General features: G+C 37.7%; 1 protein-coding gene across 3 annotated transcripts in view; it reads left to right on the forward strand.

The window, feature by feature from the left end:
* The first annotated feature begins 12,548 nt into the window (after window positions 1-12,548).
* Window positions 12,549-23,455, forward strand: part of BAZ1A (bromodomain adjacent to zinc finger domain 1A) — a 114,659-nt gene continuing 103,752 nt past the window's right edge. The window contains exons 1-2 of one of the 3 annotated variants that reach the window (XM_081290582.1): window positions 12,549-13,567; window positions 14,166-14,336. In XM_081290582.1, coding sequence (XP_081146708.1) covers window positions 14,224-14,336 — 113 coding nt within the window. In that variant the 5' untranslated portion in view covers window positions 12,549-13,567; window positions 14,166-14,223. The remainder of the gene's footprint in view (window positions 13,568-14,165; window positions 14,337-23,455) is intronic. The other 2 variants (XM_081290581.1, XM_081290580.1) reach the window with 2 other exon arrangements.

Here is a 23,455-nt window from a genome sequence, read left to right on the forward strand (position 1 = left end):
TTTAACTCCTTAGAAACAGATAATAGCAAAGTAGTATTATTTCTTGTTTCTGAGAAATCAACATCCCAAATTGTACAACTATTTATTGGTTAGTCATAGTTGAAAATGTTTTATAATTAATTTATCAAATGATTTCTGGCTTGTAGAAACTCACATTTTGGAGACTGAATAAAAATATAGGGCATATTAACACAAACAAAACTTAGCAAGAATTCAAACCACTACCAAGATTATACATAGCTTATAGTTCTTAATAACAAAAAGAGGAGAATAATAAGATGTTACCTCCAAGGGAATCAAAGTGAAGGAAAATATTTCTTTAAGGATAAAAGAGGTTTGGGTATGTTAATAAGCCAGAGGAAAAGAGTAATATAAAGAGAGAGATGTTAGAGAGAAGGAAGTCAAACAATAAGGTCGTGGAGGTGGAAAAAATATGTCAAAGGCACAGATAAATTCCTGGAAGGGAGAAAACAATAGGGAGGGGGAAATGAGTGGTGAAGAAACAAGAAAATTGGGTTAAAAACAGAAGACATACTGAATGGCTCAGACTTCATAAATGAATTAGGAAACGAGATGATTGCTTGAAAACAAAGGTTAAGGATCAAAAAGGATAAGATCAGGTTGGAAGTTTGAGGGGAAAAAAAGGCTTGTTTAGAAGACCTGTTCTAGAGTATTCAATGGAATGTTAGCATGAGATGCCTCGAAAGCAGTTTATGGTGTTAGCAAAGGCCTCTGGAATTACAGAACTTTTTTTTTTTTTTTTTTTTTTTTTTTTTTTTGGCACTAAGGATCGAACCTAGGGATGCTCTGGTACTCTATCATTGAGCTACATTCCCAGTTCTTTTGATTTTTTTATTTTGAGATAAGGTCTCAATAAGTTGCTTAGAGTCTCTAAGTTGCTAAGGCTGTCCTCCAACTCATGATCCTCTGGAATCAATGGGATTACAGGGATGCACCACTTTGCCTAGCCTTAAAGAACAGCTTTTGGTAATGTTTAACAATAATGAGGAAGTAGGCACAAGGAAAGCTAAAACTGGGGTTATTCAAAGGGAACAGGAAGGTATCCTGGAGTGCTGGCAAGTATCACGAGCACCCTGGTACTTGGGCTGAGTACTTGACTAGAGAAAAGATGTTATGGTTTGAATCTAGAATATCCCCCCAAAGTCTTATGTGGGGGCTTTGGGGAAATCATCGGATCATGAGGGCTCAGACCTCGTCAGTGGATTAATCCATTGATAGCTGAATGAACTACAGGGAAGTGGCAACTTCCAAATAGTGACCTATTTGGAAGAAGGGTCACTGGGAGTGTGACTTGGAAGGGTTTATCTTTTCTCCAATCCTTCTTCTTCTTCTGCCATCCAGCTACCATGAGCTGAGAAGTTTTCCTTTGCCATGCCCTTCAGCCATGATATTCTGCCTCATCTTGAGCCCAAAGAAATGGGGCCCAAGATGGATGTGGATTATAACCTCCAAAACCATGAGCCAAAATAAATCTTTCCCTCATCTAAGTTGTTCTTGTCAGGTGTTCTGGTCAAAGGGACAACAAGTTGACTAACAGGATAGTATAAAGATATTTATTTATTTGGCAAATATTAGTTACCTACTGCATATTTATCATCTTCAGTACATTTTGTTATTACATTTCTGGAAACAATTCCCTAAGCAGTCATCTCAATCCAGATTTCTCTTTTGATTTCAGAGCCCAGTCTTCCAATTGCCTGTCGGGCATCTCTGCTTTGATGCTACATATCTAAAATGGAGTGCTCCATTTCCCTCCCAAACCTATTTCTGTACTTGATTACCCCATTTCTGTTAATGATGTTATTACTTTTCTAGACTCCCAAGCCTGAAGCCTTTGAGTCATCTCTGACTTTTCACCTTTCTTCCCTAGTGTGTCATCAGATTCTGTCACTAAATATTTCCTCTGAAATATTTCTCCTGAATTTTCTTTTTATCCATTGCCAAAGCAATAATTCAGGCTATTGTAGTTCCCACTTATCCATGGGGGATCATTACAAGACCCCCAGTGGATGCCTGAAACCACAGATGGTGCCAAACCCTATATATACTTTTTTTCCTATACAAACATACTGATGATAAAGTTTAATTTATAAATCAGGCACAGTAAGATATAATAACAATAAGTAATAAAATGAATAATTACAATAATATGCTGTCATAAAAGTTATATATAGAGAGTCTCTCTGTCTAGAAATATAGAGTCTCTCTGTCTAGAAAAATTTTAATATATCCAGATAACAGTTCAGGTAACTGGAACCCCAGAGGGTGAAACCTCAGATAAAGGGAAATTACTGTTTTGTCATTTTTGTGCTTCAACTTCTTTCCTTTCTCAAATAGTCTCCATGCCACTGAACTCTGCTCGATCCAGTCAATCCCACATACCACTCCCAATTTATCTTTATAAAATGTCAGTTTGATGAGTCACTCATTTCACAAGTCTTCAAGGAGCAGTGGTAGATAAAGTTCCCAAGGAAAGAAACAAGAAGACCCTGGAAGAGCTCATATTCCAATGAGAATGGGGGCAATAAACACAGAGAGTAGGATATAATTTGGGGAAGCCTTCCTAGAGAAGTGAGAGAAGAAAAGGAATGGGAGGGACCTAGGAAATATCAGGTTTTGGGGAATAGTTGAGGGAAAAAAATGTGATGCTAAGGAGAGTCAGGGCCATTCAGAGGGTAGAAAGAGAACCAGGGAAGAGTGTATCACAGAGCTCAAGGTAGAGAGGATGCCAAGGAGCTGTGTGAATAAGGTGGACACTTCAGGAGACAGTTCATTGGATTTGTCAGCAGGATCAGAATCAATGTCAGTTTTAAGGGAGTGTAGGGAGTAGACAGACTACAAAGGGTTAGAAATAAAGAGAAATAGAGAAGTAGAAGCAAAGAACATAGATTTCCTTTTTAAATGTTAATTGAGAATGGAAAAGAAATAGTGCTGAGGATAAAGAACAATGTACTTAATCACCTTTTGCCCCCCACCCCAAAATGAAATAGACCTGCACTAGTTTATAACCTAGGGCAGCAAGTGGTGAAGGAGAGGTTGCTATTAAAGGAAAGATGATTGATGGAGCAAGAGCCTTAAGGAGGTATAAGGAGATACAATCCTATCAGGAAAATTCTTTTGTTTGTAATCATTCTCTTATTCTCTACATGCATGTTATGGTTGCACAGGTTAAGCATCCCTAATTTGAAAAGTTATAATCTGAAACATTTTTGAGTGCCAACATGACTGAACAAGTGAAAAACTTCACACCTAACCTCATGTGATAAGTCATAATCAAAATAAAGGAAGTCTGGCCAGGCATGTGCATGCCTGTAATCCTAGCTACCAGGGAGGCTGAAGAAGGAGGACAGAAAGTTTGGGCCAGTTTGGGGAATTTAGCCAAACAAAAAAAACAAACAAACAAACCAAAAACAAAAACTAAAAATATTGAATGAAATTACCTTCAGGCTATGTTTATAAAGTATATATTAAACATAAATGAGTTTCATGTTTAGACATACTCTTTACCTTGACATCACCAAGATATCTCATTATATATATAGATATTCCAAATCCAAAACATTTCTGGTCCCAAACACTTCAGATAAATCATACTCAATCTGTATGTGGTTAAGGTAATAGTGTGTTATAAAATAACTGGATAAATTTTTGCAACTTGAAGGAAAAACATCTGGATAAATCATTTCAGAAAACTCTGGAAGTTTCTTGTAAACTTAGCTTGAGAGAACTAACTCATTAAAATTTGATGGTATTATTCACCATTGCAAAACAAATGCTCAGATTGGAAACTGGATTATTAGTTTTCTATTGCTGTGGTAACAAATTACCACAAACTTTGTAGTAGATCAGAAGTTCAACACAGATCTCACTAGGCTAAAATAAGGTATAGCAGGGCCATGTTTATTTTGGACCCCTTGTGGATAGAAACTGGTCCCTTTACTTCTAGAGACTACTACATTCCTTGGCTTGTGGCTTCATTTCTTCATTCAAAACTAGCAATGTTGATATCCATTGTTGTACATTGAGCTACATAGGGAAAATGCTGGGGCAAGTGAGAGCCAGACAGGCACTGGGTGACTCTGAGGCTTGCTGAGGAAAGACAACTAAACATGGGCAAAGGAACTCCTAAGAAGCCAACAGGCAAAATGTCACTTGCATTCTTTGTACAATCTTTCCAGGAGGAGTCCAAGAAAAAGCACCCAGATGCTATAGTCACCTTCTCAGAGTTTTCTAAGAAGGATTTTAGCAGACTATGTCTGTTAAATTTGACAACATGAAAAAGGTGGATAAGGCCCATTATGAAAAGAGAAATAAAGACCTATATTTCTTGTAAAGAGGAAACAAAAAAGAAGAACAAGGATCCTAATGCACTCAAGAGGCCTTGTTAGCCTTTTTCTGCGTGTTGCCCCATAATCAAGGGAGCCCATCCCTTCTGGCCTACCCATTGTTGATGTATGTTGCAAAGAATCTGGGAGAGATGTGGAATAACACCGCTGCAGATGACAAACAGCTGATAAGCTGAAGGAAAGATTTTTAAAAAGTATAATGTTGTCTATGAAACTAAAGGAAAACCTATGCAGGAAAAAAAAAGCAAGAAGAAGGAGGAAGAGGAGAAAGAAAGACAAGGAAGAAGAAGATGAGGAGGAGGAGAAAGATGAAGAAGGTGACGAATAAGTTGGTTTTAGAGCAGTTTATTTTTCCCTTGTACATAAAGCATTCAATCCCCCTATACACAACCCACTTTATGTATGTATGTATGTATGTATTTATGTATTTATACATAAATTGAACCCAGGGGTACTTAACCACTAGTCACATCCTCAGTCCTTTTTATTTTTTTATTTTGAGACAGTATCTGGCTAAGTTGCTGTGGCTGGCTTTGAACTTGTGATCCTCCTGCTTCAGCCTCTGGAATGGCTGGGATTATAGGACAGTGCCACCCACCATGTCTGGCTCACCCTTTTAAAGAAAAAAATTGATGTAAAAACAAACAAAACCCAACAATGCCACTTCTCTGCCTTTTCTTCTTCAACCATCCTCTCCTCTTAGTAACCATTGTTGGGAAATGTTCTCCATATAATTAGATTGGGCCCACCTGGGAAATACAGAATGATCTTCCCAGCTCAAGATCTTTAACCTTAATTACATTTTCTTTTCTGTATCTCTAGTGGGCTGCATACCACGCTATAACTGAGAGTGAGGCCTTTATTTCAGAGAAAAGTTTGAGATGGGGGGAAAAAAAAGAAAGGTTTTATATGAGGGAATTTTGTATTTGTACTTGAATCAAGGAAGATGCTTGATCTGGTAGGTAGACCAGGTCCTAGAGGCCAGGCATGTGGTATGTAGTTGATAAGAAAATATTGAGAAACAGTTTACTGGTAGCTTGGGGTAAAATTTATCTTTTCCAGTCCAAAAAGAGAAATTTAGCTGAAAAAAAAATTCAGTTCTGCTGAGGAAATAAGAGATGGGTACTTTGACCCAAACATTTGAACTAGAGAAAATAATAGTAGTAGCATAATTCCTCCATGGTGTGCTAATGGCAACAAAAATGAGAGGGAGAAATCCCTACATGTTTTTTATTTTATAGGAGCCTGCAGCATTAGCATATGTTTTACCAGGAACTCTTAAATTAGAACTTCACAAAACTTTATTCAGCACTGAGTTCTGAATTTTAACTCTTTATTTCTATCTTTCCTTCTTTAAATGGCCTGTACTCTAAGGCTATAAGCATTGCAAATATGAAGATCCTTTGTAAAAACATAGTGGTGAGTTATTGGTATCAAAACAGTGTTTATTGATAATACTGTTCTTCAATCACGTGAGCTCACTGGTAAGAAGAAATACAGTCCTAATTTTAAATACTATAAGAAAATGATAGAACATAGAACCTTTCTATAATAGATTTTAAGTGCATAGTACGTTACAGACATTATGGTAAATATTTTCAAAAATATTTTTAAATTGTACAGTAACATATTTAATGATACCTGATAGTAGGCTGTGATGAGATTGCTAAAGAGAAAATAAACAAAGAACAATATATATTCTAGTGTTTTCCACTCCAGTAATAAAAGAAATGAGTCAGTAAATGAGATATTAAATACTAGTGTACTTGTATCTTATAGCTATTTTGCTAATAAAATTTAAAATTTAGTTGTGCAGTTAACAAAATAGAAAAAAAGAACCCTGTAATACACATTTTAAAACCATCTACTTGTTTCTTACATATTATTTTTTTGTTTTTTAAACTACAACAAATCTATTTGGTTGAACATAGTAATAATTTTTTCTTTAAATTGGTATGTAAATATCAACATAAGTAATCTAGATAGTTTTTGGAAATATGTGATCTAAATTCTATTTCCAGATTAAGATAAAATCAGCTAGTTTTTTTTTTTTTTTTTTTTTGTACCGGGGCACTTAACCATTGAGCCACATTCCCAGCCCTTTTTTGAATTTTATTTAGAGATTGGTTCTCACTGAGTTACTTAGAGACTTGCTAAGTTACTGAGGCTGGCTTTGAACTCAAAATCCTCCTGCCTCAGCTTCCCAAGCAGCTAGCTGTCTGACTCTACTTGTCTTACTAAATTTGTATTTTTAAAAATATCTTTATTTTACATTTATGTGGTTCTAAAGATCGAACCCAGTGCCTGATGCATGCTAGGCAAGCACTCTACCACTGAGCCACAACCCCAGCCCGCTAAATTTGTATTTTTTACATCCATCTAACAAATATATATTGAAGTCCTGTCATGGGAAAAACATTATTCTAGGTTCTGTAAAATTTTTAACACTGACATTTTAACCTTTTATTTGCAGTTCTAATTTTAACTTTATTTGCATTTATTTTATTTCCAGTTGTGAAGTGAAAGACTGTTATACCAGTTGTCTATCCTCATCAGCCTCTTTACCTTCTAATCTCCTCAGCTTTAAAATTTGTATTCATCTTTCTACAGTGAAATTTTTTCAGCCTTGTCCCCTAGCTACTTTTTCCTCCCAGAAGCAACCAACATGCTATTTTCTTGTATATCCTAGCTTGGTTTTTGTTTGTTTGCTTTTTAAAAAAAATATTTTTAATTGAGGATGGACACAATACCTTTATTTTAATTATTTTCATTTTGATGTGGTGCTGAGAATCAAATCCAGGACCTCACACATGCACGGGGCAAGTGCTCTACCACTGAGCTATGACCCCAACCCCATTGTTTTTGATTGTTGTTGTTGTTTACTTCTTAATTTTTTTTCTAGTACTGGGTACTACAGAGCTACACCTGCAGCCCTTTTTAAATTTTTCATTTTGAGACAGGATTTTGCTAAGTGGCTGCGGCTGACCTCAAATTGTGATCCTCTTGCCTCACCCTCCTGAGTTGCTGGTATTACACGCATATGCCACTGTGACAGGCACCTCCTCATATATTTCACTGTGTGGCTATAGGATAATTTATGTAATCATGGATATCTCAACTGATTTTTTATTTATTCTAATTAGTTATACATGACAGAATGCATTTGACACACCATACATAAATGGAGTATAACTTCTCATTCTTCTGGTTGTACATGATGTAGAGTTACACTAGTCATATAATCATATATGCACATAAGATAATAATGTCCAATTCATTCTACTATCATTCCTATCTCTCCCTTCACTCCCCTCTGTCTAGTCCAAAGTACCTCTATTCTTCCCTAGCCACTCACCCCTTATTGTGAATTAGCATTCTCATATCAGAGAAAACATTCAGCCTTTGGTGCTTTGGGTCAATTGATTTTAATATTAGGCTATTCCTAACAAAGCCAAAATAAAGACTTATATTGAAATATATTTGAGGAATATCTCCGAACACTTAGAACTTCTAGTGCATTTGTAATTTTGAGTAGACATTTTCAATTTGCCCTCTGTAGAAGTTGTACCTGTTCCCCACAGGCTTACCAACATATATGATGGAGGTCTTTGCTAATCTGCAGAGTAAAAGATGTCATCTTGGTGTAGTTTTAATCTACCTTTCTCTTATTATGAGTGAGGTTAAGAATCTTTTTATGTTTTAAAAGCCGATTGTATTTTGATTATAATATTTTTATTATTCCTGGGTTATTTTGATTATAAGAATTCTTTATAGGGACTGGAGTTGTGGCTTAGTGGTAGAGTGCTTGCCTGGTGGCATCTGTGAGGCCCTGGTTTCGATCTTCAGCACCGTATTTACATAAATAAAAGATCCATTGACAACTAAAAAATATTTGTTAAAAAAATTCTGTATACACTAGGGAAATCATCTCCTTTGTAAGTTGTAAATATTTTTTACCAATTTGATATTTGTCTTTCAGCTTTGTAGTAGTATTTATTTTTATAGTAATAGGGATTGCACCCAAAGCCACTCTACCACTGAGCTACATCCCCAGCCCTTTTTTGAGACTGGATCTTGCTAAGTTGCCCAGGCTGGCCTCCAACTTGCCATCCTCCTGCCTCAGCCTCCTGAGTCACTGTGATTAAAGGCATGTGCCACTGTGCTGGCTTGTTTATGGTAGCTTTTGTCATGCAGAATGTTTTCAATTTTATAGAATCATTTTATTTTTGCAAATCCATTTTTCATGTTATACTTAGGCTTTCCTCATTCTGAGATACTTCAAAAATAATTCTTCCATGTTTTGTTTTAGTACTTTTATGATTAACAAACATTCTTAGGGATAGAGATGTAACTCAAAGTAGAATGCTTGATGTTGAGAGCCACAGCCAAAGGGGCCCCAGCAAACTTTCAGACTGCCAGCTGATGATTGGCTCACAGTGGCCCCAGCAACATCTAGCTGATTGGCTCCTCTGCGGTGATGCTGATTGGGCTGTTTCCCTGCCCTTTCAGACCACGGAGCTGCTCATTGGGGGACTATTTTGGCTCCGCCCACAGACCCAGCTAATCGGCCTCAAGAGCAGGAGGATTAGGGGAGGTGGGGAGGCGTGTGGTGAGGAGAGAGGCTTGTGGGAAACCGGTGGTGGCAGTTGGGCTCTGAGGGTTTTTCCTGAGGAGCTGTTTTGTTTGGTGTGTGGTTCTAAAAATAAAGTTCATTTCTTTTGACAAGTGGCTCCTGAGTTGTGCCCAGCCAGACTGCCGCAGCTTGCCCAGCATGTGAAAAGCCCTGGGGTTCAGTCCTTGGTACTACAAACACAAAACAACAACAACTTAATGCTTGTAAACTCTAAGTTGTCTTGTGTATAAGATTAAGTTTCCTGTTTTAATTTCTACCTGAGCTAGAACTGCAAATCAGTCCTAATGAAATATAGGATACAAGTAGGGTGCTTGAATTCTGGAGTAGATAAAACTAGAGTTTGGGATTTTCTGTTTCCAGACTGTATGATTTTGGGCATCCTACTTAAGTGATTTCACTGAGTTTCAGTGGCTCCGTCTGTAAAATGGAAATGATAATTAGTATTTAATTTCAGATGAAAATGATATGATTTGTTTAAAGCCCTTAGCACAATGCTTAACAAGTTGGAAGAATTTATTTAAACTATTACCGTGATAATGATGATGACTATAGACTGCTCTTCCAACTTCTACTACTATCTCAATTCATGATTGAGAAGGGTTTAAATAAAAAGATGTATTCTAAATTTGTGAATGTCAACTATCCAATTTCCTCCAAGCACAGTAGTTCTCAATGTCAGTGCTACATTAGAATCACATGAGATTTTAAAATTCCCAATGTTCGATCCCTACCCAAGAGACCTCGGGCCTAGGTATGGTCCAGGCATCACATTTTCCAAAAACCCCTCATGTGATTCTGATGGGCAACCCAGATCTAGAACCACTATTCTAACACTGAAGTGGCGGTAGAACAACTCTTTTCAGATATGAAGGGAAAAATTCACTAATTCTAAAGAACAACAGGTAGTATAGAAATCTTTACAGTTAAAATAGCCTAAATTTGTTATGAAGACATTAAAAAGAACATGATAGAGTTGAGAAAAGTATCAGAGATATATGAAGAAAAGAGTTACAAAGTTAGAGGTGTTCTTGCATTTATTTATAAGACATCTTTCTTGGACAAACTTCTTTTATAATATTGCTAAGAGGTAAGAGTCCTGAAATTTGTTAGATGCATTAAATGAGTCATGGAGTTAAGACTCATGTCAGTGATTTAGACAAATTTCAGATTCTTATCCATTGCCTTCCAATATAATTCTCAAAAAATTATTGCTTCTAAGAATCAGTAAACTATCCCTATATACATGTTATCATTTTAGCAAAAATTTTTAATGTAATGGTATTTTTTGTTTGTTTATAGATAAAAGTGTGAGTAGGTATACCAGAATATTAGATATTATTGAAGGCAAGGAAAATACAGTGTGGTCTAAAGAGACTGTGTACAATCAGGAGGCCTAGATTCCAGTTCTCGAGCTTAAAGTTCCTCAGGAGCAAAACGAAAGAATTAACAGTTCCCAAAGATTTCTTTCAACTCTAAATAATTATTCTCTGACCAAATCACCTAAGTAAAAGCCTTTCTTACCGTAATCAGTCAATAGAAGACAAGAAAATTATTCCAGCTCATGCTTTTAAAACTTATATTTCATAGTCTTGTTTTGTCTTTGAGATTTTTATCAAAATATGTCTTGATAATATTAGGTTAATATATATCCTGTGTAGTTAGCATATTTACATTTACCCAGAAGGGTGACTAAGTGATTGAAGGATTCCATCTTGTGAATGGTGAGGATGTTTTAGAGCACCAATTTTTTGTTACCTTTTAAATCATGCCTAACTTTATTTAGGACCAATCGTGGGTCTCCCTTCTATATTTCCTCCTAATCTTTTCTACTTCTCTTTTTGCATTATATTACTCACGATCATTAGAACTCACACAATTCTTGTGTTGGTTGTATTTTCATCATTTCTCTCTACAAGATTATACTCTTTTTTGAGGCTGGGGTACATTAATGTTGTATCCCTTATATGAGCTAGTACATTTTCTTGGTATATAAAAGGAGCTTGATAAATGTTTAATGCAATTATTTTTTTAAAAATTAAATCATTGTAATTCTTTTGCTTTCTCTTTGTTCTCTATTTTAAGTTTCACAGTTTCTTTTATAAAATTTCCATTTTTTTAAAAAAAACAAAGACCCATTTCATGGAGTTTATTTTAACTGCTTTCTGGATACAGCAATGAGCTTTTTACTCTCAAAAGTAGTAATTTATAATGTAAGGAAGTAATCATGATACCAAAATTCAGAAATGAACAATACATTAGGTAAGTTTTAGTTAGAAATAATTTCTTTAAGAGAAATGTTTTTTAATGAGGCAGTTTAGGTATGCTATCAATTTCATTATTATAAACACATTAAAACTAAAGTTTTGCATGTTATGATTTTAACTGACATTATTCTGAAGTAATGAACAACATGTAAAATATTAAATATCACAAATTGTTAAAATAAACCTTATGTAACTCAGAGAATTGAGTTATGATTTTATTGAAATTTCAGTATGTTGAGTTTGATGTTTTAATGAAATAGAATTGCAATTAAAAGTTCTTTTTAGTTATAGATGTACCTTATTTTATTTACTTTTATGTGGTGCCAAGGATTGAATCTAGTGCCTCACACATACTAGGCAAATCCTCTACCACTGAGCTACACCCCCAACCCAGAATTTCAATTTTGTTATATAAGGTTCCAACTGTTTAAAATTTGCACTTGATAAAAATAAAATAAATATTACTGCTTTTTATCAAGACTTTAACAATTTTTAAAATATATCCAATAGAGAGATCTAAAATACACTTGAGTATTCAGAGAATTTCATCTATTTTTAACTTAATAGTTGAGATTTTGAGTTGTAAAGGTGATGCTTTAATATAGGTTTTGGGCTTGGAGTATAGCCAGTGGTATAGATCATTCTTAGCATGCCTGGGGTGTTGGGTGTTCAATCACTAGCACCAGAAAGAAAAAAAAAGTAGTTTGTAAAACTATTCTTTTTTCTTGTCCTCAAAAGATTGAGGCTACATATGTGGGTTCTACATTTTTTGCCAATAAGTACTTGCTAGGTAGAGAATTCTAATTTGTCTATCAGTATACTAGTTGAAGGCCAATTTAAAACCCAAATCTTTTTAGTCTGTACTTTTTTGAAGGGTTTATAGAGGCTACTCATATACTTGCTAGTGACAGCATTTCCAAGCTTCTGTACCTTCTATAATTCAGAGTAAGATGCATTAAGAAATAGTATTAATAATTTTTTAAACACTGAAAGAATATTGTGCCATTAATGTATGTTCCATTTTGCTAGTTGTATAAGCAGGTAAAAGCAGCCTGAGAAAAGTTAAAAAATGATAACTAGATTTAAACAGATTTCTTAATTTTCTGCTCCAAAGTACGAATGTACTTAATTTGAAGATATAAGCTGATCCCATATTGTTTCTGTAATTATCACTTCACTACATTAGTAGTTAGAAGAAATAATCTTTTGTTGTTTAATAACCATTCTCAATCTTACTTTTAGACTCATTCTTACATTTTAATTAGCAAATAAGCAAAGAGCAAGGGCAATAGCAAAATAAAATCATTTAAAACAAAGCTAGTAAAAATTCTTGAGTTCTACTTTGGAAAATTATTTTTAATTCAAAAGCCCTGTATACTATGTACATTAAAATTGGTTTCATAAGTGAAAAGTACTGATATGGGAATGTTGCTTTAGGGAAAATTTTAGTAGCAAATCCATAATCTTTAAAATTCTAGTTGAATTAGGCATTAATCTTTGCAAATATTTACAGTGGTGTAAATTTCACTTTTCAAAGGGTGTGTTATTTAATTGTAAATATCTCGGGGTCTCATAGGCACCATGACATTTTCTAACTTATTTCCCCGTCTGGGCTAATTAAATCTTTGACTGAATTGCCCTAAGTATTAAAAAGAACGGATGTCAAGAAAGTATGTTTTGTTCAAGTCGCATATTTACACGTACAAGATATCTTTATATGAATTCTAATTTTGAAGACAAACACCAAAACATTTTTATTTCTTAAACATTTCTCCTCGTAATAGTAAATGGAATCCCAATTACATGTAGCCAAGGGTTGGTGAGAAACTTGAAGATGAAGGCTTTACTGTCAGCCATGTGTCCATAAACGCCGGCGCTTTCCCTAGATCTTTTGGCTGATAATCTCAAACATGGAGGATGCTTCTGATTCTTCACAAGGGGTTGCTTCATTAATTAATAATGTAGCTCTCCCAGACTCTCCGCCGTCTCTTCCTGTATCAGTGACAGGCTGTAAAAGTCATCGAGTAGCCAATAAAAAGGTAGAAGCTAGAAGTGAAAAGCTCCTCCCAACAGCTCTTCCTCCTTCGGAGCCGAAAGTAGATCAGAAACTTCCCAGGAGCTCCGAGAGGCGGGGAAGTGGCGGTGGGACGCGATCCCCCGGCGCGGAGCAGGGCAGTGGCAGTGTGAGAAGCCGCGGCCACTAGTGCGGCAAGGCCGGCAAGAAGGGACCCCCCCGGGAGGGTCGGGACCTCTCTGCTTTTTCAGTTGAGAAGGTGGAGAAGTGGCAGTCGGAGTGCTCGCAGGTGAGGGGCTCCTTGCGGTCGCTCCGAAGCCGGACGGCGCCGGCAGGAAAGTGTAGGCGAGCGGGGGAACAAAGCGGAGCGGCGCCAGGGTCCGCCCGCGGCGAGCGCCCTCGCGGCGTGGGGCTGGCCGGCTGCGCGCCGAGCACGTTGTGAGCCCGGCGGCGGCGGCGGCGGCGGCGGCGGCGGCGGCGGCGGCGGCGGCGGCGGCGGCGGCGGCGGCGGCGGCGGCGGCGGCGGCGGCGGCGGCGGCGGCGGCGGCGGCGGCGGCGGCGGCGGCGGCGGCGGCGGCGGCGGCGGCGGCGGCGGCGGCGGGCGGGGAGCCGGCGCAGGGGGAGGGGGCCGCCGCGGGGCGCCTGGCCCCATTGTGAGCCGCCCGCCGGGCGAGCAGAGGTGGGGCGCACTTGGAGGGCTGAGGCGGTGGCGGCTGCTGTACTCGCTCAACACCCGGGTGGCGGCAGGAGAGAACTCGGCTCCTGTAACAGCCTAGGCGCGTCAGTCACACAAAAGGCAGTCGAGCTCTCCCCAGCGCGCGGACCGGCCCACGCCGCCGCTAGCACTCCCCACCTTACCGGCTTTCCTTTCCCTCCAATTTTGATAGGGAAGAGGGTCCGACACGGGCGGCCGAGGGTCGGGGCAAACCCGCGGGCGGACAGGAGATGCCGCTGCTACACCGAAAGCCGTTTGTGAGACAGAAGCCACCCGTGGACCTGCGGCCGGACGAGGAAGTTTTCTACTGTAAAGTCACCAACGAGATCTTCCGCCACTATGAGTAAGGGCCGGGCCGAGCGCGCGGGTCGGGGGGGGGGGGTGCGAGGGGTTGTAGGGACTCCCTCCCCAGCGCCCTTTTGTTTCTCTTCTTTTTCTCGCCCTGGGCTCCTTGGCTGGGCGACTTGAAAGTGACGGGTGGCTGGGAGCCCGCTTTTCTCCGCCCTCCCCCGGCCCAACCCGGAGACTGCGTGGGGCACCGGCCGCGCCACGCGTGGGGAAAGCGGGTCGGGTCGCGGCGGAGGAGTCTAGAGCCCTCGGCTCATTTGGGGGACTGCTTCTGGCCGCTGCTGTCGCCGGGCCGGCTGTTCGCCGGGCGGCGGAAACTCCCCGCTTTGCCCCTCCCCACCGCGGCTACACGCGCACTCGGAGGCCAGTTCCGGGATCCCCGCCCGGCGGCTGAGGGGATCCCCGCTCGGGTCAGCGGCGCGGGGCCGCAGTCCTTTGCCCAGGGAGGGAATCCCTGACTCCGAAGGTTGGAAACGGCTTGGCAGGGCTTGATTTCCTCTGTTGGGAGCAGGTTCTGACGTTGGGGCTCCCTAGGGTAGGGTTTAGAGGGAGTGGAGTTGACACTCTCTAGAAGGGAAGGAGCGATGTTCCCAGCGGACTGGGGGCCGTGGGGCCCGGGACACGAGAGCCTCCGCCGACGGCCTTCGGTCCCGCGCGGCTAGGCCTCGGAGTGTGCGACATGAGCAGTGCGCTCTGTCACCGCCTCTTGGTGACTAACTCGCGTCCCCAGGGAACTCGGCGTCTTCGCCCCCAGGAGACCGGTGAGGAAGAAGTCCGGGCGGGCTGGGGAAAGAGGAAGGGAGAAGACAGCCGGGCCCCGTACAGCCCCTGGTTTTCACTTTCGCGTTTCCAGGACTGTGGAGGTGGGAGTTGGGGGAGGGCGTTAAGGCAAGTTCAATTCCAGCCTCTGCCAGTCGCCTCTTTATCCCTCGGTGCAAGTGGGCCGCCTGACATGTGCCATTCGCTATTGTTTTGATAAGAACCCGAAGCTGCTGCTGGTGTAGTTTTAACACCCAAATTTTCAGTCTGTCGCCTGGTTTTTTCCTAGAGATACCTTTGTCCAGTGACTCGAAGCAGTAGTGTATGTTTTAGCGATTGGTGTTTAAACAGGATCTCCAAGTAAAAACTGAATTGATCAGTCCGTGATCCTGATCTTCCTTTTATTCTTACGCTTTATTTCTCCACTTAGAAGGAATCTCTTTGTGGTTTAGAAATCGTGTGTTACAGCAAGCAAATAAATTGCGTATGGAAGGCACCTTTCCCGGAGATGGGTGGGATGCTTGATCCAGAAGGGTCTGCACCTGTCTGAGGAGTAGTGGGGTTAGAAAAGTCAGTTTCTTTGAACGTTTATTTGAAATAAGCCTTTTTTTTCTTCAACTCGAGGGAAAGGGTTATGCATAAACATGTTTTATCTACAGAAGTAGATAGTACTTTTCATCAGACAATACTTTTATGTAGGAGTGCACATCTCACTCTACTCTTGTACAGACTTGTTTTGTTACTCAAATAGAGTTCACTCTTGTAACTACTTAAGTGAATTTGGATTAGGTAACTTGACAAAGATGATGTCTTTTTTTCTTTTAAATTTAAGCTAAAATTCTTAGTAACAATTCTAAAGTTTTGAAAAAATTTATTTAAGAGTGCCAATTAGATAGGCTTAAAGTTCAAACTATTTTCTCTTTTGATATAAGCAATGTCTTTTTAGAGGCTGGGATAAATATTGTTTTTATCCTTCAAATTAAAACACTCTTCATGTACTTTTGGTTCATGAGATGATTTATTTTAACTGTGGAGAAATCTGAAATGCTGAAGTAAAGGAGATTTTTGGCATTGCAAACCTACTTATCTTTATTAACATTAAGGAACTGTGTCCTTTGAAGTCTTATGACATTAAAAATTTTTAAATAACTAGTTTTTTTTAACTTTTATTTGTTCAAACTTGCTGAAGTGTTTTGAGTTTTTGAACTTTACAAGCTGCTCATGTGAGGTGATTGATTTGGGAGCAAAGCTGTTTGACTATTTACCCTGAACAGTGTTACTGGTGTTCTTAGATGTTGATCCTTATGATTTTTGAATTGGCAAAATTGGAAGAAGACTGTCATTTAGTTGTGTTAAATTTTAAGTTATTTTCTCCTTAAATGATTATAAAGAAATCTTTTTAAAAAATGCATTCAGGGTGGATGATATATGATAGTCTGCAGTATTAGGTAATTTGATCTTTGTCACAAATCTGGAGGAACTTTGAAGGAAATCTGTTTTCACTCATTCACTAAATTATTGATTAGTTTGTGGGAATTTGACAATTATCCTTTAAGTGTATTGTTTTGAATAATTTTGTATTTATCTGAAGACTGTTATGCTTACCTGTTTACTCCAATTTTTTATTTCTTCACCTCTTGGCCTTGCTCACTTGCTAACACAATTCAGAGTAACTGTGCCTGTAACTTTGTTCTGTCTCTATCTTATTATCTTATTATAGTTATTATATATATATGTATATATAGTTATTATAGTTATGTCTTTTTAAGCAGCAATGAGCACCTCTCCTTTTATCTAGTGATGTTTCCTATTACTACCCTGTGGAGCAATGTATTTGTTGTCTCACATTTTGTCGTCTTTAATAGTTTGAGTTCTTTAGGACAAGGACTATGACCAGGATAGTTCCTTAGTGATCATACAGTACAAACTCCTTTACTTTGTTTGAATTATGTGCTCTTTAACTAATTGCTAACTCTTGTTTGACCTGCTTTGGTAAGCAAAGAAGACTCATTTAAAAATAGCACATTTGGGCTGGGATTGTGGCTCAGTGGTAGAGCGCTCACCTAGCCTGGGTTCGACCTGGGTTCGATTCTCAGCACCACATAAAAATAAAGGCATTTGTGTTGTGTCCATCTACCAAAAAAAAAAAAAAAAAAAAAAAATTCCCTTTCTCTCTCTTTTTTTCTCTCTCTCTCTCTTTAAAAAAAATAGCACATTAACTGTAGGCAAATGCAAAGTTAAGTACATAATTTAGTTTTAAGTCAAAGATTTATACTATAAATTTTAGTTAGCCGATGACAATTTTGTTTTGTATTTGTTTTTGGCTGTGGATTGTTAAAAAAAAAATGAGATAGTCCAAGTCTTAACACTAGAAATTCTAGATTTGGGGGTTAGGAAAATGATTTGTTATATTACTCAATTACTTAATCTCCTAAATATAATACCGCTTTGTTAGCCATTTGGAATTGGAATATACTTTATCTTTGAGCAAATCTAACCTTTCATACAGAATTTAGGAGTCTCTTTCACATCAACTAGGAGGCAGTCCAACTTGTATTTTAACCTGGCTGTCCTGTGATAGAGATTTAACTAGCTTATAATATTTTCATTGTTTATCAGCTGTCAGTTGTTGATTCAGTTTTTCCAGTAGCCCTCTTTCACAGTTGAGGAAACTGGGGTTAGGGTAGGAGAGTAAGTTCAAGATCATAATGTCCAAAATCAGTTATCTAGCTGTTGAAAACACTGGAATATTAATTCATGTCTCTCAGGTTTTAAGATTCTGTTCTTTTTGCCATTTACTATCACATGGTACTTATTATAGAGAATTCATCTTAATATGTGTTGAAGTTTGCAGAAGTATGCACCAAGAAAATAGCGTTGTGTGGAATTCAAGTTGGCCATCTAGATCTTTCTTTAGGTACCTCTCCCTACTGTCTCTTCAGACATTTGCCTTCTCTACTACCCCACTCAGTGATTAAATTCTAAGTATTAAATGGATAAACCAGAATGCTATCAATTAATAGTAAAGAAAACATGACTTTCACGATTGACAAGTTCCCATGCTGATGAACAGTTAAAGGCTATTTGGTGGCATGGGTTTTCAAAGAAAGTAGGATAAACTTCATAGCTAATGTTTCAAGAGTAGGTGTTCAGCTCCTATTTAGGAATAAGTTGCCACATGGCCCTGATACTTGGGTCCATTAATCCTTTTTTCGTAGATGGTATAGCATAGATTCTCAAATGTTTTTTTACTATTTGAGTTTTTTTGACACTGATGATTGAACTCAGGACTTGGTACCTGCTAGGCAAGTACTCTACCATTGAACTCCATCTCCACTCCTTTTTATTTTATTTTGAGACTGAGTTTTTCCATGCTGCCTAAGCTGGCCTTGAAGTGTTGTGATCCTTCTACCTTGATTCACTTTCTGATTATAGGGATTACAGGCATGTGCCACCACATCTGGTCTCCTAAATGCTTTTTGAGTTTTACCTTGTATCTGTTTAGCAGACTACCATGTTTTACATCTATACATTCTTTCTTTAGGCAGAATGTGTATATCAACTATTAAGTGTAACGAGTCACCCTAAAACTTAATTATTTCAGAATAATAACCCATTTTGTTTACTCACTTTCCTATGGATTGTTATTTGGTTTCTTTTGGTATTGTCTGTACTCACTTAACTACAGTTAACTAGAATCAAAGCTGAGACTGAATGGAGTAAAGATGGTCTCAAGTTTGGGACCTCAGATGGTGTGGCTTTTCTCACCATGTAGTCTTTCATCCTCAAGCTATCTGGGTTGCTTCACATGGTAGTCTCAGGGTTTCAAGAGAGTGAAGGCAGAAGTCCTCAATGTCATCATGTTGATCAAAACAAATCACAAGGCCATCACTGATTCAAGGGATGGTGAGTAGACTTTACTTCTTAGTGAGAACATTCAGTGTCATATTTCAAAGGATTCTACACACTTTTACCACAAACGGTTGTTAATATTTTATATTGAGTCATTTTGATTGAGTTTTGGGTGTTTACTGATAATCTAATTGATATTATCCACCAAAACACAATGTGGACACACCTTGTTGGTTTCCCCTGTGCTACCTGCAATAATGATTCAAACTGTTTCTGCCTAAAATTTCTATTGTTCTTGTACTTGCCCTTAGAAGCTGCCAAGAAGAAATATCTTTAAATATTTAAGATAGTTATTCTTGCCTCTTCCTATTCTCTTTTCCAATGCTGAACTTCATCTTATTAAAACATCCTTAAAGTCTTTTGTGTATGTCTTAATATTGTTTCTCTGCTGTACTGGTTATGCTCCTAGAATCTCTGCTACTATGGTCCCGGAAGAGTAAGAATTAATAGTATTTATTGAGTACGGTAAAATTATGGGAGCATATGCTTAGAATTATCTAATTTGATTTTTACACAAACTGTTCATGGAGATATACCCATTTTACCAGAACTTCGAAAAGGTTATGGAACTTATCCAAAGCTGAATAATAAAAGGGATAAAGCTAGGTTTCAGACAATCTTCTTTCTCATTCGTATGTGTACTTTCTCTGTCTAGATACACATAGAAATAAATGGACTGCCCAGTGAGAGTACATTTGTTTATTCTTGACACTCTACTGTATTGAAGAGTCTTTACAGATACTGAGATAATTTGTCCCTTTAGTGAGAAATGAAAGAATATCTACAACATAATGGCACAAATCATTTATGTTTTATGGAGCAAGTATAATGGGAACACAGAAAAGAGAGAGCTGATCACTGTTTGCTGGGGAGTTTGGGAAGCCTTCAAATAGGAAATGACATGTGAGTTGAGTCCTAAGGATAGAGTTTAGGAGACACAGAATGGAACAGAAAGAGATTCTTTCTAAATGTTGTAAAGAATTCTTTCTAAGCAAGGATAACTATAAAAACGCATAGAAATAAGAATTTGTATTTCATCTGAAATTTGTCTTTTTCACATTCGTCATTGTTATGACTTTTACATCCAGTAGCAGTATATATTTCATCTTTGTTGATTTCCACTTAAGGGTTTAGTCTCTAACTTTAAATATAATCCTTGTACCAGGCATGCTGGCATATGCCTATAATCCCAGCTGCTGGGAAGGCTGAGGCAAGAAGATGAGTTTAAAGCTAGTTTCAGCACCTTAGCGAGACCCTAGGTAACTTCAGGAGACCCTGTCTCAAAATGAAAAATAAAAAGGCTGGGGATGTGGCTCAGTGGTTAAGTGCCCCTGGGTTAAATTCCCAGTTTAAAAAAAAAAATCATTATTGCTATTCCTCAGTTTTGTGCCATCTACAGATTTAGGAACCTACCTTGTATGTCATCTAAGTCTGTTTAAGGCAGCACCAAGTAAAATGCAAAGTAGTGTTTCATTAAAATTATTAAAAAAATTAAATTTTATTTATTTATTTTTGTGCCGAGGATTGAACCCAGAGACACTTAACCGCTGAGACACATTTCTAGCCCTTTTTATTTTTTATTTTGAGATAGTTAACCTGGAGTCTTGCTAAGTTGCTGAAGCTGGCTTTGAACTTGAGATCCTCCTGCCTCAGCCTCCCAAGTCAATGGGAGTAGAGGTTTATGCTGCTTACCTAGCTATCTTATGCTTTTATTAGTTAAAAAATTTCCCTGACCATCTTAATATAAAAAAATAAAAATTTCAGGGTTGGGGATGTAGCTCAGTTGGTAGACTGCTTGCCTAGCATGCACAAGGCCCCAGGTTCAATACCCAGCACCACCAAAAAAAGAAAAAAAAATTTTTTTCATCTAGTTGGTTGGTATTTATATAATATATGGCAGGTTTATTCTGCCATGCCCATAATCTCCTGAAATGCTCTTGAAACCCTGTCAGTAAAGGAAATTGTTAGAAGAACCTGTCCTGTCTTCTAGCAGTAATTACCTTTTTAAGTTTTAGGCCATACTTTTCATCTCTTGCCTATCATAGGCTGTTTAAATCAGGAATTATACTGGTTTTTAGCCTATTGCTGCATTTCTCAGTTTATAGTAATTAATTTTGTCAGTAGGAGGGCCTACCTGTCCATTAGATTTTTTTTTTTATGCTTAACTGTGCTAGATCTTTCTTAGCATATATTATATACCTGGTTAATATAGTTTTGGCCAATAAGCATAATATACTTTGTGTTTATTTAAATTATATTTAACGTCACTTAGTTCTTTATCTTTACTCTAAGTTTTCAGTTACCCAGCAAATTAACAGTATGTTGCCTTTGTTCCTCAGTTTGTTCACCAGAGAGTTGGTTGATTCATAGTATAGATATGTTCTTAGAAGAGTACTCTACCTTGAAATTCAGAAGCATTTTTTCCTTAAGAAACAATGGTGGGGCTGGGGTTGTGGCTCAGTGGTAGAGTGCTTGCCTAGCATGTGTGAGGCACTGGGTTAGATTCTCAGCACTACATATAAACAAATGAACGAATAGGGATCCATTAATAACTAATAAAAATTTAAAAAGAAACAATGGTAAAGAGGAGGGAGGCCAGATAATCAGTATTTTAGACTTTGTCTCCGGTCTCAACTCTACAAATATAGGAGAAGGCAGACAACCTAAAAGTATGGGTGTGGTCATGTTCCAGTAAAACTATGAAAGCATATGGAGGTCTGGGTCTGGCCTTCAGGCCAGCAGCATGCCCACCTCTGGTAAAGAGGATTACTGAATGAATGTAGTCATAAATGGATATAATAATTGACCTTATTCCAAAATTATATCAATATAAAGCAATACTTTGTATTTTCCATTTTTTGTTCACAATAGTAAAATAGGCTTCTTGTAATGTAAAATTGAAGAGGATTGTAACCTATCCTCTTGAGTTCAGTATTATCAACAAACTCTACATATTTGAATATATATTGATGGATGGGTGAAGTATGAGCAGAAATACAAAAATGGGGGAAAGTGTGTAAATTTAGAGATAGTGCTGTACTTTGATGAGTAGGGGAGAAATAGTCCTTGGAGCAACCCCCATCGCCACCCAAAATAGCCACCACAGCAGAGCGGTAGATCTGAGGACAGATCTTTATGTATAGTGAAGCTATAATATAACTAAAACCAGAATCATGAAAGAAGCAAACAACACAAACACATTGCAGGAGATAGTGTCAACCTTTTGGAAGTAGAAAAATATAGTCAGTCAGTCATTACTGACTACACTTTTTCTACCTCATCCACATTTAATGGTAATTTTTGGAACTTGTATCATTGCTTGTTTTGATATTATTAGACAATGTTAAATCTAAGTAGTGTATGTTGCAACTCACTTTTATACCTAGCTGTTATCCCCCTACCATGGCATCAGATACCCTGTGGTCTGCTCAGTAATCCAGCCACCTAACTGTTGTGGCTAGAAGTATGCTGTCTAATACAAAAGCTATTACATGTTCATGTGGGTTATTAAACACTTGAAATGAAACCAATCCAAGTTAAGAAGGGCAGTAAATATAGAATGTATGCTGGATTTTGAAGATTTACTACAAAAAATTTTTAATTTTGTTGATTACATATTGAGATGAAATTATCATAATTTAGTGGGTTAAAATATATGCAAATTTAATTAGTATTTCCTTTATTTTTTTCAATGTGACCATTAAAAAATTTCAAATTATATTTGTGGCAAGAACTCTATTTATATTAGCATTTTTTTACAAACTAATGTGTAAGATATGTAGATTTGAAGTTAGTTTTTTTAAAATGGCACCTAGGTATAGTTTAAATTGTCAGACATATGCCTCATGCTATTTATGTATTGTCTTGGAAAGTGGAACTTTACAGATATATTTGTTCATATAGAAAAAAGTTTGGGACTTTTCAAGATTTCTAGGTGGGACTGCAGTTTCAGACTGTAGGAAGATTAAATAAGGCCTTTTTCAAAATTCATTCATTTTATTCTGCACCATTGAAAACTACCTATTGGGTATGTTTGTTGTTTACCTCTTAGCTAATAAGTTATTTATTCTGGACTGTATTGCTTATAAGAACCAGATTATGTCCATCTCTTCTCTTTGACTGCTTCTTCTTTTTTTAAGACCTAGGTCTTGACATCACTTCATCAAAAAATGTTCCTATTCTTTTTTGCCTTTCTCTCCACCTTTTTTTATTTCCTTCCGAAATCTGTTCAAAGTTAGCCACTTTTTACTTTGTAATCTTAATGACATACAGTACATCCATTATTTTTTGTACTAAAATATACTTGTTCACCAGAGAGTTGGTTGATTCATGGTATAGATGTGTTCTTAGAAAAGTACTCTACCTTGAAATTCAGAAGCATTTTTTAAATACTTAAAATATACTTTAAAAGAATCTTTTTCATACTGGATTAGAGCATGCATC

Source organism: Spermophilus citellus (genome assembly GCF_964194105.1).
Source record: "Spermophilus citellus genome assembly, chromosome: 4".
Taxonomy (NCBI): Eukaryota; Metazoa; Chordata; class Mammalia; order Rodentia; family Sciuridae; genus Spermophilus; species Spermophilus citellus.